The sequence below is a fragment of the Megalopta genalis genome, chromosome 12, assembly GCF_051020955.1.
Source record: "Megalopta genalis isolate 19385.01 chromosome 12, iyMegGena1_principal, whole genome shotgun sequence".
NCBI classification, from domain to species: domain Eukaryota; kingdom Metazoa; phylum Arthropoda; class Insecta; order Hymenoptera; family Halictidae; genus Megalopta; species Megalopta genalis.
The window spans coordinates 9,088,321-9,105,865 of record NC_135024.1 but is presented as its reverse complement, the minus strand read 5'-3'; the positions used below and the strand labels follow the sequence as shown (position 1 = coordinate 9,105,865).

The window sequence follows — 17,545 nt, the reverse complement described above, 5'->3', positions numbered from 1 at the left end:
ATAAACAGCTCGATCAAGGGGGGGGGGGGTGAAGCGAGTGAAATATTAGAGGGTCGTTAAAAGTTTAAAAGCGGGTTGTGTTCGGAACGCTCTTCCGTGTCCGGTCATTACAGATAAATAAAATAAATATACGCGGTGGCGGTGTTCCCGGGATCGATAAGGGCTCGCGGAGTTATGCGGAACGATCGATCGGGAATTTTCTTTGGGCCATCGTCTCCGGTCATTGGAGGGATTCCGCGGCGCGCAGCGACATAATCCTCGCCAATTATTTTCTTGCCCCGGTTCATTCACTCATCCCTCCCCCCCTGGGACGCCGGGCGCGCTGTAATTACTAATTCACCGTATCGCGATCGCTCGTCGAGAAAAAAAAAGGAACGGCCCGATCGTTAGTCGCGGATCGGAGCGATCTCGCAGCCGCTGCCGGGATAAAGACATTGACCAGCGCACGAACCGGTGGCGCATAATCGTTATATTCTTTTTGCCCGAGAGTCGTCCGGGCAACGCTTTATTAGCGTCGCGTGGTCGATTAACCGCTTATGTATGTATACACGTATCGCGCTCGTCTGTTTTATAAAAGAGAAAACCGACAGAGAGATAAAAAGGAACACGCGGCCGCAGCGAGCTCCGTTTTGTGACGGCTGATAAGTATTCACGCAAGCGTCGATCATCGCGCGAATGGTACAACGGCCGCATTATGCGACCCACGATTTAGGGCGGGAACCGTTCAGTACACTGCCCTTAAAGCGATCTTTTTCAACCTGCTAACGAGAAATACAATCTTTTATCCTCTTAGGTTGCTCAGAAAATCCACGCATCCCCTAATTTGTATACCGAAAATTTGGTGTGTTTTCTATGTTATTATATTATTTTCTGCTCATTTTTTACCGAAGTACCTACTTGCGATACGTCTTCAGAATTTTGCACGTTCTTGTTGGCAAACGGCAGAATTTCTCGGATAATTCATTTACTTCGAAATCGTGAAGGCTGGCTTCTGTAAGAGATCTACATATAAGAGCCGCATTCTAATCAAGAGCTATCGGATAAAGGTCCGTACAATCGATTTACTTGTTCTCGTGACGCGGAATCGATCATCTCGTCTCTGATACATAATCTAATTTTCCGAGAAAAGTATAATATTAGTACTTGAAAGAATCCTCGTCCGCGAAGGGTTAGAAGGCGAGATCCGCGCGGCAAGAAGAGGAAACTGCGGCTCAAGGAAGCTAGAACCGATGGAAAGAGTCGTCGTTGCGAATTACTTACATTCGAGAGCCCATTCTGGACCCCATGACGCCGCGGCCGTGCAGGAAACTCTTTTCCTCTAATGCACTCTTGGCGCAGGGCGAGTCGAGGCGAGTCGAGGCGAGTCGAAGCGAGTCGAGACTGATGGGATCCGTTAAAGCGAAAAAATGTTCCCCTCCGTGGATGCCGTCGAAGCCGGTGTCGACGACTCGGCTCGGCTCCGGGCCACTCTCCTTTGTCCTATATTCACAGCTCCGCGGAGAGCTTCGCCGACACTCGAAAGTTTGTCGGTGCTTAGTCACACGAACTGCACAAGTTTCTGCTCCCGCGCTAAGTAGAAGGAGGACTGATGTGCAACCGGGCGGCGAACGACGAAAAGCTGGGGGAGAGACGAGGTCGTCGCCGTCGGCCAACGCGACGTCTCCACGGGTTTTTCACGGTTCTCCACCTTATCTGGATTATCATTAAAGTTCTAAGCCCGACAACTGGCCGTCGCGACGCGATGCGATCGGATGCTAACCACCGATTGCCGATTTTTCATTTGCCTATCCCAGGGGTAACACCTCCTTCCTCTTCCACTTCATCTTCTTTTGTAAAACCGGCCATCGTTTCTCTCCTTCTGCCTCTTTTTCTCTCACTCTGTCCCTCCCTCCTTCTCACTCTCACTCTCTCTCTCTCTCTCTCTCTCTCTCTCTCTCTCTCTCTTTCTCTCTTCCTTCTCTCACCGCCTCCTTGAAAATCGGTACAGATAACGACCGTCGATTTGGTACACGTGGTCCCGCCACCGAGCTGATAAACAGCCCAACATGACTGCGATCAGAACTGATTAATCACTCTTTTCGACACCGCGAATTGCATTCGCGATCCAGCCAACCCGATAACGATGACAGACTGCAATCCTAACGATCCGCCGACGAGAATCCTTTACCATGCTTGCCTACGAGCACTCTATTAACACGGCCGATATGTGGCTCGATCGGTCGCGATACGAACATATCCTCGGTCTGATAACCGACACTTCGATAGCTAAATAGAATGAATAATGCTAAACGATTACACGATTGAGGACTGATTTGTTAACGCGGTTGATATTGATCTGCAGAAATCCCTTATTGGATCTTCGTGCACTCCGCTTACGGATTCATTGAATATCTCGCGGTTGATACGAGATGCTCATTGATAATTGGACTGCGATTTTATTCACTCATGACGACGATTAGTCGGTGAAACGCATATGCTGGATGTTTGCATTCTTTTATAAAGGATGCGGTAAGAGGATACAAAATGACGGAGTGAAATCTACATTCTGGGTTTAATTACCTGAAACATAACATTAAGCTTTTTTAATGACTGACTTTTGTTTAGGAGAAGATCAATCATTCTTTCGCTAAGCATTCGTTCCAAAAGTATTAATTCCGATATTAAACAATTTGTATTGATTTTAAATAAATAAATAATTAGTACTATCTGTAGTATGAAAGTTTAAAACGTGTTGTAATATTTTAATTTTACGTGAAGAATTTTGTCAGAAGTTTCTACTCGTAGAGATCATTATCTCTGCTTGAAACTCAGTTATCAGTATAGAGAAGATTATAGATTACGTCGGTGCTACGATTTACTAATCAAATCATTTTATCTGTCAATTAGTTGTCAAAACTTCGTCAAATCACGATTGATTACAATGACTCAAATAGTTGTCAATAAAAAAGCTTTTTGCATTTGTTTATTAAAATTATATACAAGACATTTTAAATGATTCCAAACTGATAACAAATTTATTGCAAAAGACTTTGACAACAGAAAATGTCCGAGATGAATAAAGAAGTATTACTACATACTTACATAATACTACATACTATGTACATACTTTAATTTGGAAAGCAGCAAATAAATTAGGGGCATTTGACATCATTTGTTTTTGAAAAATTGCGCCCCTTACTTTAGTTCGTCAGCGTATCACCATAGGGCGTTCGTTGAAGACGAGGCGATGACGTTTTTCGTCTATAAAGTTGCGGTTCTCATGGTTCATGGCATGAATAATGATGGTTCATTGTGTCGCGCGTCAACGGACTTGATTAATTTTTCGTAATATAATTACGCTCGCGACCATTTCGTTACGTTTTAAATGTAAATAATGATTGTATAGTGCCGTTTCTCCGTTCTGTTGAAAATATTCGATCCACGATGCCTTGACGAACGGTATATCATCACTGGATCAAACTAAATCAAGTTCATAAACAAGTTGTCTTCCATTTGACAGGGGTACCCTAAACAAAAGTATCGGAAAACCGTGCCAGAATGTCTGCCACGGAAACTACTGTGATTTTCGCAAAGTTGGAAGCTTTGAAGGACATCAAGTAAATATTTAATCCTTATTATTCAGAAACTTTGTAGAGTTAACCCTCACGCGATCTAATAGAATTACAAATTGCATTGAACAAAGTACATAGATTTTTTTTATGTTTTAAGTAATTTCTATCTACAATAAAAATTCATGAAAGCACGTTTGGATCCTGTGATAGTGCAGCAAAAACCACCTTAACATCAAGAAAAAATTATTTAATAATTGTACGTAACATGTATTTGTCTAGATCGAAAACCCTCCAATTGGAAAAAATGAAACAACGAATCTTGCAAGAAGTGGAACAAACTGAGCAAGAAGAGAAATGTCTATTAGAATATAAGCAGGAAATGGACCTTCTTATGCAAGAGAAAATGGCACATGTGGAGGAATTACGTCAAATACATGCTGACATTAATGCGGTACAATCAGATATAGTTCTGCTAACATACTTGATGAAATCAAAGATATAATTGTTTATGTAACTGTTCCAGATGGAAGCAGTCATTAAGCAGGCAGAAGAAGCCAGAAACAAAGCCAGGGAGACTGCAAAATTGATTCATAATAATGATTATCAACCCTTGAAGCATGATATTGACCGTATGCGCAGAGAATTCCTAGGACTGGAAAGGCTACCAGAGCTGTATGAAACAGAATCTGATCTCATTTCACCAGAGTAAGTATATTAAGTTCCTAAATATTGTTTAATGAAGGAGCTTGATTTATGATATCAAAAATTGTAATATCCTACAAAGTTCAGGGATATAAATCTCTTCTAAACCAGACTTCCCCTTCTAACACATTGACTGCCATATCAATGACGTTTGGTTAATGCAAGAAAAGTCAGAGTGTAATTAATGTCATACATCTTAACATATTAGCATTTGTTTCATTAAATAAATTGCTTTGGTTTTATCGACTTTTTGTAATTGCTAAGTGGGCGGTCAATGTATTAAAGGGTTATGCTATCTTAGAAGCTTAAAATAAATGAATTTTTTGAAGAACAGTATTGCCTAAAGTTAGAGAGAGATATTTATGGTGTAGATGGTTTGTTCGCAGTTACTTTGACCGTCCTATGCAGAAGGCAGAATGGAGAGTAGAAGTGCGGGGTGAAGATCTATTACCTCCACTCACTTTACACCATCCTGGTCATCCAGGTGGTTCCGCACCTTTCCTTACCCCTCAACCTCTTCAAGGTCCAAGTAAACCAGAACCAAGACCATTACCCCCAGCACCAGGTCCACCTGCTGCAACATTCAGGTACCACTGGTATATCTCAATTTTATATTATATTTTTATCTAACAACGCATGCAAATACTAATTCTACTTTACAGTAATACACGAATCACGATATCAATTGCAACATTTCTTATTAACGGGAACAACAATACATTACAGAAATACATGATCATAGTATGGTACACTTGTTCTTCCCTTATATTTCCTTTTTCTGTTTTCAGGCAACAACCGCCACCCATGAAGTCGTGTTTATCGTGTCATCAACAAATTCATAGAAACGCCCCCATTTGTCCCCTTTGTAAAGCTAAATCTCGATCACGCAATCCTAAAAAGCCAAAGAAGAAAGACTAACTTTAAAGTGTAAGTGTTATTTAAATAAGATATCTGCATTCGTGTCATTTAGTTTTAAGGTATGCCTTAACAATTCTTTTCGTTCGTTAATTACAACGATCTCGCAATCTCGTAGTCCTGCGGAAGCATGCACCAACACAGTGTATGCATTTACAAATTCGTTGTGTAGCTCTTCCATGAAACTTTATTGTAATCTTTTTTTACAATATTTAATAAGCAGTGTAGACAGATAAAAGTGATAAACGATTGACACCTTTAATAATAGATATTAATAAACTGGATATGTTATGTGACTTTTTTAAATATGTGCTTTGAAATTGTATAATCATTCAAAACAATCAAAATATAACAGTCCTTTTCTTAAATGTTTCTTTTAATGCTGTTTAATACACGCATACAGATCATACTTAACATTTAGTAAGAGGAATGCTTAGATTGTTTTGAAAACAACAATATTTTATTAGTAAAAGCTCTGTAGAATCTCATTCAATCCTAATAAGTACATTCGAGTCTGAATGTTTAACGGAAATCATTTGCAACTATTAAATTTGTGCAAACTCTTATTTTTATATTTGATATTACTAAATTCATGTAAATATCAGTCTTTACTGTTGCAAGTATTTTTTTAGATTTCAAAAGTATGAGCAACATGAATAATAATCTATACAATACTTATAACATACGTAATCTTTTTAATATGTTTAATGTTTAAAAACCTTTTGTACTGACATCAATATCATACCATAGTCTTTTTAAAACGCGACAATCTCATTTTTTTTCTACATAGCATATTAACATAAGTAAAACCTATATTTACCTAAAACCTTTGCCATTCTTTCCATACGCCATTAGTGTTACATATATTCGTTAAAAGATAGTTTACATATTTATAATTGTGAAATATGTATGAAAAACGTGTAAATATTCATAAAAAATATCGTATTTCATAACATCAGTATTTTTCTCCAACAATTGCAGTTATGCATAAGTCCCTATATTATCTCAAAAAAAGATAAAAATTGAAAAAACAAATTACTTAAACCTTATCACAATCCGCGTTTACATTACTCCTTTCTATATCATTTGTTGCTTGAGCATTATTAGACTTAAGGTGAACCAGTGGAATTTCTGCATCAGGCTTGGTTTCTTCTATCGAAGCAAGTTTAGGAGGTATTAACCGCTTGTCCACGATTTGTAGCCACGTCATAGATAATATTAGCATTAGACCAGTGATACCAAAAGCATGGTACGTTCCAAAACGTGTATAAACTACACTAATAAATACTGGACCTAACACACGGGACGCGCAACCCGCACCTGTCATGAAACCCATCCAAACACCTTGTGGTCGTGGTCCTAATACTTTACTAAAAATGGTTTGTATCAAGGTCACTCCTAATGGGTAGCCTATAGTTGTGAAACCATAGCCAATAAGAAATTGTGTGACCGTGAGTTGAGGCGTGTAGAGACACCACTTTTGACTACTAGGGCATCCTAAGACTTCTGTTGCATTGACATTTGTTGTACCATTATCGGATGCTGTAATATTAATAAAAATCCACGTGAATATAGTTTTCGTTACCTCTTATGGGCTAGATTTTGCCTAAAGCTTATATCGTACACAAATATTTTACATTAGAACTTAAATTTTTAACTTTATACTTACGCAGTTCGTACGCGATTGGCGGAGGATCCGGTCCCCATGGTATGTACAATATCCTTCCAATTATCATAAAGAAGAATCCACCCCACAGCATCACTTTACGTTCATTGAATCTAATAACGTTCAAATGAAATCTAATAACGTTCATTGAATCTAATAAAGTTCAATTTCTATCAAATATTCATACCTTTTACAGAGTGGTTCAATCATAACAAACGTAATACAAGATACAATAGCACCGACACTCATTAACAGACCCATATAATACAGAGATTCTTTCTTTGACCAACCAAATTGATCCATAGTTAAGGAAGTACCCAAACTAATAAGAAGGTAAAAAAAATGTTGAACAAGATAAAGAAACAAGAAATATAAATCAAAGAGATTGTTATACTAACGTTTCGAGAAGGACGAAATTAAATACCAAGACAAAAAATGCACAAATCAATGTGCAATTTGCTAGATAATCTGGCTTAGCAGACTTCAATGTTTCCTCTTCTGCAGTTTTTACAACAACCATTCGGTCAGTTCACTATAGCCTATTTTTACTGTACTATATGTATACTACTTAAAGTAATTATTACCTGTTCTTCTTCCTTGTAATTTCATAGCTTCGCGTAGGGCAATCCTATGCTCCTTGAAATTCCATGGAAGAAACAAAGCAAAATTAAGAATCCCCATTTTAACATTTATCCAACCAGTCATAGTATACATATTAACAGGTAAATTCATAAAATAGAAACCATGTTCGCCGAGAGGTGTGACCACGGCTTGCAATCCGGGACCTACCACAAATCCCAGTACCTATTAAATTATAAGATACATTATACGTTCAATCCAATAAAACTATGTATAGTCATATCCACGACTTTACAAACAACATATTAAACTGCATTACCTGTGCAAGAGATACCATAGAAACCGCGTGCGTTCTTTCTGAAAATTTCGTAGCTGCAGAAAGATAAGATCTTGCTACTGCAATATTAGCTAGAATATCAAAGAAAAGTTACATTTATTTTATTTTTATTTCACATTATTAAAAAGATAGACATTACACTAATGAACATCGATTGGGGCATTATGTTTCATTATAGTGTGGAAGCCTCACATTTTGTTGGATGCTACAATGTGTAAAATAATAGACCTCCCTACTTAGTTTCAAGTTTAGTGTTCCATGGCATAGTTACTAGAATGCAGATATTCAACAAATTTACATTATTGAACTTAATTCTGGTCTTTAGTAATTTTTTGAAACATAAATTTACGTGAGCATCTGCAGGCTAGGTGTAAAGTACAATGTATACAGCAATTGTAAGTCAAAATTAAAGAAAATACTAACCAGAGCTAACTCCAACCAAAAATCTAGCAGCTATCATAAACATTTTCCGATCACCTGGCAAGATTTCAAGAACACTGTACATCCCTGATGCAAATGTAAAAAGCGCTAATGTTGATAAAAGGGGTAATCTTATAGAACCCCTTTTATCTCCCCACCAACCTACTAAAGGGGAAAATAACATTTGTGCCAAAGGATTAGCTGCAACAACATATCCCATAAACTCTTTGCCAGCATTTTTGTCCAACTGTAATGAAAACATATCATTTCATATTACAGTATATGTGCATTTTTACTATACACTTACTTTATCAAGATATGGCCAGACTCCAGTTAGTATAATACTGAATCCAAGGGACATAAGAAACATAGTAAAATAAATGACATAGATACTTCTCCATCGTTCTCTTCTTTCTGCAACAGTTTCTAGATCATCATCCTTAGGAACAGTGGATCTATAATATTATTAACAATTATGTTATAATTTATAAAATGTACGAGCATAATGACTTGGTTATTCTGCCTCACCTTTCAGCGCGTAATTTTTTAATCCAGTCCATTAAAGATTATGATATAAAATCTCTGCGATATATAATAAAGTATATTCTATCTATTTTAATTATGAATTTGAATGTATTTATATCAACATTGATTTATTCTAATGATAGTAAAGTAAATCTGAAAGAAACAAGAATAAAGTACAACTCATTAACATAGCACATCAATAACAGATTGTACAAATATGTATATTTCACTGTATCATTTATTCTATATTATATGACCTACCATTTTATTATGTATGAATCAACCATACTATAAACAAGTTCTGTGATTTCAAATATTAATGTCTATTCAAGTATTTATATTCTGATAGCAAAAACATGCAATTGACTCTTCTCTTTATATGTGATTTAAAAAAATTCACCACAGATTACAAGTCTGTAGACTGTTCATTATAGTCCATAAATATGACTGCTTTATAACATATTTAACGTGAAATATGTATAAAACTCAAATTCAATTTTTATAACAATTTTGTACATAAAAAAAATATAGGAGATTACAACGTTATACTCACCACCAAGAAAATATGTTACTTTCAGATTTGTCTAACCAAAGTAATTATAAATGAACTTGTCAGATGTATTGTAAACAAAGTTTATCTGAACACAGCATTTTACAACTGACAAATATCTTCAAAAGTTCGCGCATCACTGATAACGTGTGCCGTATTTATGTATATCACGATCTTGCATGTTTACTTATATAGTTTATAAAACACACCTCCGCATTGATCAATCATTACATACGTATAAATGCAATTTTCAATTGACATAGTTTGCATACACTAACTGTACACTACTCGATCGGATCACGTTTAAATGTTAATCTCACTTTGAACAACCACTGCTTCATTTAACAGCAGTAGCACTTCATTTATACGAATCCGTCGGGAGACAAAGAAACATTTCATTCGTAGTGGATAGTCCCAACTAATTTTCCCCACTACCTATGGTTTTTCATTCCCATTCAGATAAGTGGATTGTGTCAAACATTTGCCTACATGATAATACATACATACTTCGAATCTTACGATTTTAGAAATGATCTCGTGAGAATGATAACCTCGTGATATTCAACGAATTAATTTTTTATTGATTTACACTGTTGTCTGGCACACAATTAATTATGCTTACTTGTGCGTCAATAAGTTTCAATTGAATTTGTTTCACCAATTTTTAGTTTTATTGGAAAAAGTAAGTACAGTTCCTTGTACCAAACGAGCACCACTACGTAGGTATACTGTACTGTCCAAATCCGAGCCAAAGAGTACATTGCTCAAACCTTCTGCTTCCTGTTTTTATTCCATTTTACCCTAGTTACATGGCATACATATACATATACTCGGCAGAGGCAAACGATACAGAGTTGAAAAGACAAAAGAAACACACGTTTCCTCCTGACAGTGATAGCACAGCTGATTTCGTATAGAACGTGTGTTGTACGCGTGTGACGTGTTCACAACTATTATTAATGCTCGTGCATTTATATCTGCTGTCTTATAAAAATATTTATTGGGTCGTATCATATGAAATGTCGAGGTTCTAATAGCTCGCTTAAACGCTTAAGTGTTACCAATTACAAAGATTACAGATATTTAAAAGTTATAAAAATAAATACATAATGATAATTGATCGTTTCATAAGACGCGATTAAAGATTCCACTTACGCTTACACTTCTCGTAATTTATACGTAGCTAGATAATTTTGATTAAAGATGAATTGATTAAAAAAATTAACGATTTAATCTATATATGATGATAATTTCGAAATGTCAATGATAACGTATTTCAAATGAAAAGATATTTTGATTACAAACATTTTATTTTACAATTCGGTATAATGCATCAGTCTATGTACAAAATAAAATTAAGTCATTTGAGAAAAGGATTGTTAGTTAAGGCCTATAACGACGTTGATGTCTTCTTTCAGCATATCTGTCGTATCTGTCGTATCTATCATGTCTTTCATATCTGTTTCTTTCATTATTACGTCTACCGTGGCCTTGATTTTGTGACCACTCATTCTGTGATCTACGAGGTTTATTATACCAAGGATCCATAATCGGTGGACTTCTCAATTCTAAATTTTTAATTCTTATAAACTCAGTGTCCTTCTCTGTATATCGATCTTGAAACTCATTCTCACATTCTTCCAAAAATTTGTTTTGTTCTTCTGCCATATTCGTGCTTACACGTTTATTCACTTATAACTGACAGAATGTAAACAATGAATACCTACAAGCTTCTTATATTCCTTACTTTCATAAAAAGGCAGCACAAGAAAATGGTTTTATTCATGCGCCGTATGCATCTAAAATTATAAATAAAAGAATTTTTAATAAATTTGCACTTAAATTACCTCTGCATTTATGATTCCTGCTTAATAAAAACAATACCAATTACTTCTCGTATGAATAAAGTTGAGCAATTTCAACAAATTTGTAACCACAATAAATGGAATAGCTTCCTAAATGTATACCATTAGTAGATAGGAAAGACGTTGCATATAATATTGATAATAAATAATTAACAATATGATTAATATTACATACTTTTAAGAAACATTTATATTAGACCTTAAAGTGATCCAGTCGACCATTTTCTCACACAAACCATGAAATACATAAATTCGTGTGTAAACCAATGAATGATATACATACGTAACTTAAAAATTTATTAAATACATATATGATATTATGTATTTAAGTTTGAATAAAAAAAATATTTGGAAATTAATAAAACATTTAAATTGTTTATTCGGTTGACAATATTTACACTAAAGTTCATATAAATCAGACACAAACAGAAGTAAATAACAAAAAATAGAGGGAGCTATCGTAATATTCAATGTAGAGTTCTAATTCATTGGTACGCAGTGTTATTTTAATTATGAATGAAGCAAAAAATATGTATACAAATTATTCACTTATTTGAATTAGTAATATAGAATGAGAACTGTTTACAACGATTTTAATTAATACTAAATTTTTCTATAATGGTAGATACATAAACCAAAAGCATTTACAGCGACATTTACGGCAAAGTGCCAAAACGAGTCGTTTATGGGTAGTCACGTGATTTTACGAATTCAGCAGGTAGGTAGCTGCTGTACAGATTTCGTTACATAAATGGTATTATCTAGAGATATGAAACTGCTTGATAAATACGAGATGGAGCCACCGGCGTTTTCTATGTGGCGGACATGTAGTTCCGTAACAGATTCATAGTTCCACAAACGGCCACGCGCAACATTAGCGTCCTGCATGAGTTACGCTTTACAAACGTTCTAGTAGCGCCTAAATACTCTTTCTACGATCGGACCACATGGCGTGAACATGCGCAGATTGTATTTGCGCGTGAAATTTGACTCGTTGTCACGTATACTTTTAAATTCGATTCTTAATAAACTAAGCGTTTATTCGTGTTAATTTACTTGTTAATTAAATTCTGTCTAATTTCGGACCCTAGAGAATCGCGATAGTGGAAATCATAAATAGAACATCACGATGGGTTCACTGAAACCGGTGACCCCGGCGTGATCTGTAACCGCCAAATCTATTAAGAATGAAAAAGAAACTCATAAATATATTAAAAAAGACTTGAACAAACATCCAGAAGAAAATAATGGAAAGTAACTAATCCCCCAAAGAAGCATTCGAAAGTTATCAATGAACTATTCAAAAATCCTCCAAGAAATGGACGATGCTTCTCTTCTCCAAAAAACGTTCCCAAATACAGAAAATGAAATATTAAGCTACAAAAAGCTCAGTAAAGTGTTAAATTTCGGAAGGATGTAAAAAAACACTCCAAAAGTATTTATTACCATTTAACTTTATTCGAAGAAAGTATTAAAATCAGAAGTAGTTGTTCACTGTATATTTGATTTGAATTTGAAGAAGGTACAGAAATCAAAAGTAAATTGTTCCATTTGTACAGTGCTCCACAGCCAGTTAATTAAAATTAAAAGTGTATACTATGCAGTATATGTAGCTGAAAATGAAAAATTTTATATCTGCACGTGAAATTGATATCTCGATATCTCAGCTATTTCTGTTCCTATTAACATGTTTCAGGACTTTTTATACGCGCACGGTGACACTTAACAATTGGGCAATCGTTAAAATTAAATACAACATGGCTTAAAAGAATAAATCGCTATTAACACTTTTGGCCGTTTTGATCAAAGAAAAGATATGCAGCTACCGTCTTAACTACTTAGTGCGAGACGCTGCCGCGTCTCACGATCCCTTTATAGGATTCTCGATGAGTCTCAATCACACCGTCAGTATTTCCAAACGATGCTCAACACACATTGAGATATGTTTTGAACATATATATTTGTAGTTAATGTTTTGACAATTTGAGCAGGATGTCCTAGCCAATTATTGCAGCGCCCTGAATATTAATACAAGAAAATGTGGAATGTTGGAAACTGAATGGAAGCTGATTTTATCTAACAAATGTTTATATAATGATTAAGACAATGTATATCTTGAATCTTTTATGCTAGCACTCCAAAAATTTTCGAATCAATGTTTCATCAATGGGAAGGAGTTCTTATCCTTCGAAAATAAGATTAACTATAGCAACGAAGATATCGAACAAACCGCGAGGAACAACGAAGGTGCAGTCTATTCTTTGATATCTCGCGATTACATTGTTAGATTTTGCAGTTTTGTAACTCTTCCTAATTTACTTCCAGTGATACAGAAAAGATGACGGATAAAGGGCAAGACAAGACTGAGGATAGGAAGATCGACAAAGGTCATGCGAGGCGGAAAGATCACGCGAGGAATGCGGTAACTTTGGACAAGATCTGGTACATGCAACCGGTTCGTTTGTTGTGTGCATACAGCAAGTCTTTTGGTTAATGATATTGTCGAATTTTAGCAAGGAAATCACTTTACAAGACAAAATATTCCAACGTAATTGGCCTATAAAATACGAACACCTAACTGGTGAATTCTTTAAAAAGGTAGTTAGGAAGAGGTTCAGGGTATAGGGGAAAGAAGATTCACCACTCAAATTTTAATGTGTCCCGATATCGTTGACCATAGGTGCTGGCCGAAGAGTGTAGAAAGGAGGGACTTCCGGCAGACTCCTTCGAACGCAAACCATCAGAGGATGCGATTAAACGCTCGCCGATTCCACTAAAACCGTCGTCGACTATTCCCAAAACGACATCCGGAATGGTGGGCCTGCGATCATTTGGCCCCGAATACAGTCTCGAATTCACCGGCCGCTGGTATATTTCGCCAAAATGGACGATCGAACCACCCGAAGAACCCGGCGAGTTCCGCGTTAGACAACAAAGGTTCATCTTTCTCGGTTAAAATTCCATGATTGTAAAAGGTACTCCAATTATCGGACTATTGAAAAGTATTTTTCATTGCCGTTTTGTATACTACATAAGGCAATTAAACTTTCATAAAGCCCGTAATATTAAGAAAAATGACCTACCCGATGGATTAAGTATTAACTAGATTTATAGATATTTGTAAATGTCTGGCATTTTCGATGCTATTGAAAATGGGTAATTTGTATGTTTTACGGCCTTGTCCGTTTTTTAGGTAAGACGGCCCTTGCGACTAAACGCGCGTCGACTCGAGTCGAGCAAATTTTGTCTTGAAAGTCCGTTACACGGATTGGTTATTTATAACTACTAAGGATTTTCCGACCCACAGTTTGCAGGTCTTCCGCGTTTTTAGTCAGTCGTTGGTGAGCAGCTTACGATCTTGTGTTTCCGTGTGTTCAATAAATATACTTTTACCTAAACCTCTGCCTTTAATTATTTGCAAGCAAATAATCAACAATATTAAAATATTTGAAATTAGGAAGGCAGGAAAATAATGACTTTCTTGTTTCTAACGCCGATCAAAATGACGAGTTTTATGAATCTCAGTGTTGAAACTAACTCAATTGGCACCAACTATTGATTGCACAGCTTTATGTATACAATGTATTGTACACTGTAATAGGTGCATTAAAAAATAGATCGTCACGTGTTTACTTATAAACAGTCGGGATAATATTTCTGTAGAAAATATGCCGATAGCTTTGTACAATATTTAGTCACCCTAAAACGAGTCTCAGTTTCATCCCCCAAACCACATCTTTTTGAGAGCCGGCGGTAATTTTTCTGTTAAAGCGATCGGGTTGACATCGACTGCAACCATTTCTTCATCACTCAGCCAATCCAAATAAACCAGATGCTGCAAATAGTGTGAACAACGTTTCTTTTTAGCTCATTTCAGTTCCTTCCAAAGCTCATTTAAATGGAAAACTGAAATTACCTTATACTTTCTGAGAACTTGAAAAGTTTGATGAGACTGCGAGCTCAGAATGGAACTACTGTCCTCCGTTATCTCGCCGTTTTCTCGTTTCGGAATTTTCATTTCTTTGTCCGGCAGCTCGTTCGATTTATTGATCACATACACCGTCGAATCATCGTGCATTATTATAATATTCTCATTTCGTTGATCGAAGATTATGTTCGTTATAGGGAAAGGCCGCGCCAGCCATTGCTTCGACAATCGGCTTTGCAGATTGTTCGAAAAATTTGTATACTGCCTTTGCAGAAGGTTGTACTCGACGATCTAAAATGAAACCAATTAGTGTTAACACACCATTTTACGAATTAGGATTATTGCGCTCTAATGTCGTTAATATTCTACAGATTCCCATTTTTCTTACCTTGTGATCAGAATATACCACAACCAAATTCAGAGTGTCTTTCTGTACAGCCATGGCTGTTGGAGGACAATTATACTTGGGTAGCAGCCATGCCGCAGGGGCATCTGTGCTCACAGTTTCGCTAACATTGTATATTGCAATTGCGCCTTGACGGTCGGCGCAAACAAAATATTTGCTGTCAGGGGAGAAGCAAACCAATCCAATGTTTACAATAGACTCCTCCTCCGTGTGGAAACAACCAAGATGCCTTAAACGCTTCTTTTCTACTTTATATAATGTCACAGTATTCTTTCTTCCGTCATTGTTAATCGCTACAAATAATTTACCGTTTGGACTGAATAACATTTTCTGTATCCTAGTTGCAGAAATGTCGGAATCGTTCTTCGACAATTGCGTGACTCCTTCGACAACATCAAAGTTGAAAACTCTAACGTGACTCTCGGTCGAGTACACAATCGTTTTAGAGTCTTTATTGATAGCACAAGAAATAATATTTTCATCTCCTTTCGTTTTCAATTGGAGCAATTTTATTGGCTCCTCTTCTAACTGATGGATCATACCAGGATGAACAGACTCTGGAGGGACTTTAGCAGGAGAACCGAGCCTCCATAGTTCAAGGAAATTTGTGTATCTTAACAAAATACACTTAGATTTTCTACAAATAGTGGAACATGGTGGCTGAAGTAATGGGGGATACTTAACAAGGACCTTAGGTGGATAGCTTGATTGAGCTAGATATCCATCCACACCGGCTGAGTATAGTTTCCCATCTGCATCCACAAGAGCTCTCACATCATGGGCATGCAATCGCCTTTCGATCCCTTTTACCCATTGAGGTTTCCCAGTAGATTTTGTAATTATTTTACAAAAACTTCTCACTACAGGATCCACACCAGCGCAATATACAATATTCATATCATGGGATAACGTAACAGCTAATATGTCTGCAGTATGGCTTTCATGGGATTCAATTAAGGTGCCCATGTGAGGATCCCAAAATGATAAACAACCACGCGAATCTCCAGAAACTATAACATTATCGTCTGTAACAGCTAAGCACCATATAATAGTTTCTTTTTTAGCTTCTTTTCTAGATGTTGTCATCTTATGAATTGCAAGGCCTGATATAGCACTCCAAACTCTAATTGTATCTATAGATCCAGTATATATCATTTCTCCTGTATTGTCCCATTTGATGCAAAGAATCCTTCCCTTCTGTTTATCAAAAATTCTTTCATATATCAGTGCATCGCTGGTTACAGTAAACGTATTGATATATCCATCCTCTGTACCAACAGCTAAACAAGTTTTCTCATGATTAAGATCCATGCACCAAGCAGCACCTCCTGTGACTGCAACCTCGCTTTTAATAGACAATGTTGTTAAATTGTATTCTGTTATCATTCCATGAAGACCTGTTGAGAATAGTCTTTGATCGATCCATAGAATACTCTCTATGGAGTTTTCTTGACATCCAGCTATTGTACATTCCACAAAAGGTGCATTCGCAACATTCCAGACTTCAATGGAATTATCATTTCTGTAAAAACATTTGTAAAACATTTAGTATAGCTGTATTTAACGTGCCAGCTTCATACATGTACGCAAAAACTAACCTCGCAAGTGCTAACTTTCTTGTTTTTGATTCGTAAGACAAACAAGTAAAAGAACGAGGCTCCAAATTATAGAAATTAATATTATGTATTTTACAGGTGGACATGATTTATTTATATTCATAGGACCATTAAGAACTGTGTTGTTAATCTAATTATACAAACTTGTAGGAATATGCTTAGAGGAAATAATACACGGTGTACTAGCATAGCACTGCATAGCACACTGTCTGTAATAAGACTTGATACGACTGAACACGACTGAATGAATACGATACGATGAAAACACACGCGGGACACGGACTAGAAAAGGTTGCAAAATTCTATTAAAGATCATTAAAGACTAAACTCGTGGCGCGGTTTTCGCGGCTTCCGCTTTTTGTTGCCACTACAGGTTGCGCTTAGAGAATATCCCTAGAGACTTTCATGTCCCTAGATGTACCTACAAACTATGTATATTTACTATTGCGTGACTACGCAAACATAGATACGATTTGCGATGGCGC

The 17,545-nt window shown here is 36.3% G+C and overlaps 5 protein-coding genes across 12 annotated transcripts in view; 2 read left to right on the top strand and 3 right to left on the bottom strand.

Moving 5' to 3' along the window:
- LOC117220309 (organic cation transporter protein) overlaps nucleotides 1-1,554 on the bottom strand; it is a 29,669-nt gene extending 28,115 nt beyond the window's left edge. Inside the window, exon 1 of the mRNA XM_033470161.2 lies at nucleotides 1,261-1,554. Coding sequence (XP_033326052.2) covers nucleotides 1,261-1,286 — 26 coding nt within the window. The 5' untranslated portion in view covers nucleotides 1,287-1,554. The remainder of the gene's footprint in view (nucleotides 1-1,260) is intronic.
- Nucleotides 1,555-3,261: 1,707 nt separating this feature from the next.
- Nucleotides 3,262-5,474, top strand: LOC117220311 (zinc finger C4H2 domain-containing protein). Of its 5 annotated transcripts, XM_033470170.2 has the most exons (6): nucleotides 3,262-3,438; nucleotides 3,500-3,596; nucleotides 3,831-4,002; nucleotides 4,075-4,256; nucleotides 4,625-4,849; nucleotides 5,042-5,474. In XM_033470170.2, the coding sequence occupies exons 2-6, from the start codon at nucleotides 3,538-3,540 to the stop codon at nucleotides 5,169-5,171; spliced, it is 768 nt and encodes a 255-aa protein (XP_033326061.1). In that variant the 5' UTR covers nucleotides 3,262-3,438; nucleotides 3,500-3,537; the 3' UTR covers nucleotides 5,172-5,474. The 5 variants fall into 5 exon arrangements, with proteins under 5 accessions (XP_033326061.1, XP_033326060.1, XP_033326063.1 ...); XM_033470169.2 differs by having other exon boundaries at nucleotides 3,262-3,596; XM_033470172.2 differs by having other exon boundaries at nucleotides 3,263-3,596; nucleotides 4,640-4,849.
- A 384-nt stretch (nucleotides 5,475-5,858) lies between these two features.
- Nucleotides 5,859-10,632, bottom strand: Cln7 (CLN7/MFS domain-containing 8). 3 transcript variants are annotated; one of them, XM_033470167.2, is made up of 10 exons: nucleotides 9,249-10,632; nucleotides 8,699-8,848; nucleotides 8,478-8,625; nucleotides 8,174-8,417; nucleotides 7,733-7,821; nucleotides 7,419-7,638; nucleotides 7,233-7,332; nucleotides 7,022-7,156; nucleotides 6,838-6,947; nucleotides 5,859-6,710 (listed from the first exon to the last, which is right to left on the bottom strand). In XM_033470167.2, the coding sequence occupies exons 2-10, from the start codon at nucleotides 8,728-8,730 to the stop codon at nucleotides 6,208-6,210; spliced, it is 1,581 nt and encodes a 526-aa protein (XP_033326058.1). In that variant the 5' UTR covers nucleotides 8,731-8,848; nucleotides 9,249-10,632; the 3' UTR covers nucleotides 5,859-6,207. The 3 variants fall into 3 exon arrangements, with proteins under 3 accessions (XP_033326058.1, XP_076381756.1, XP_033326059.1); XM_076525641.1 differs by having other exon boundaries at nucleotides 9,868-10,632; XM_033470168.2 differs by lacking the exon at nucleotides 9,249-10,632 and adding an exon at nucleotides 8,957-9,120.
- A 1,914-nt stretch (nucleotides 10,633-12,546) lies between these two features.
- LOC117220088 (UTP4 small subunit processome component l(3)72Dn) lies at nucleotides 12,547-17,421 on the bottom strand. Its single transcript, XM_033469770.2, has 4 exons — nucleotides 17,043-17,421; nucleotides 15,427-16,966; nucleotides 15,027-15,329; nucleotides 12,547-14,945 (listed from the first exon to the last, which is right to left on the bottom strand). The coding sequence occupies exons 1-4, from the start codon at nucleotides 17,144-17,146 to the stop codon at nucleotides 14,829-14,831; spliced, it is 2,064 nt and encodes a 687-aa protein (XP_033325661.2). The 5' UTR covers nucleotides 17,147-17,421; the 3' UTR covers nucleotides 12,547-14,828.
- On the top strand, nucleotides 13,443-14,508 carry LOC117220087 (uncharacterized). Of its 2 annotated transcripts, XM_076525642.1 has the most exons (4): nucleotides 13,443-13,552; nucleotides 13,624-13,708; nucleotides 13,791-14,085; nucleotides 14,304-14,508. In XM_076525642.1, exons 1-3 carry the CDS (start codon nucleotides 13,449-13,451, stop codon nucleotides 14,064-14,066), a joined length of 465 nt encoding a protein of 154 aa, XP_076381757.1. In that variant the 5' UTR covers nucleotides 13,443-13,448; the 3' UTR covers nucleotides 14,067-14,085; nucleotides 14,304-14,508. The 2 variants fall into 2 exon arrangements, with proteins under 2 accessions (XP_076381757.1, XP_076381758.1); XM_076525643.1 differs by having other exon boundaries at nucleotides 13,791-14,508.
- Nucleotides 17,422-17,545: the final 124 nt, after the last annotated feature.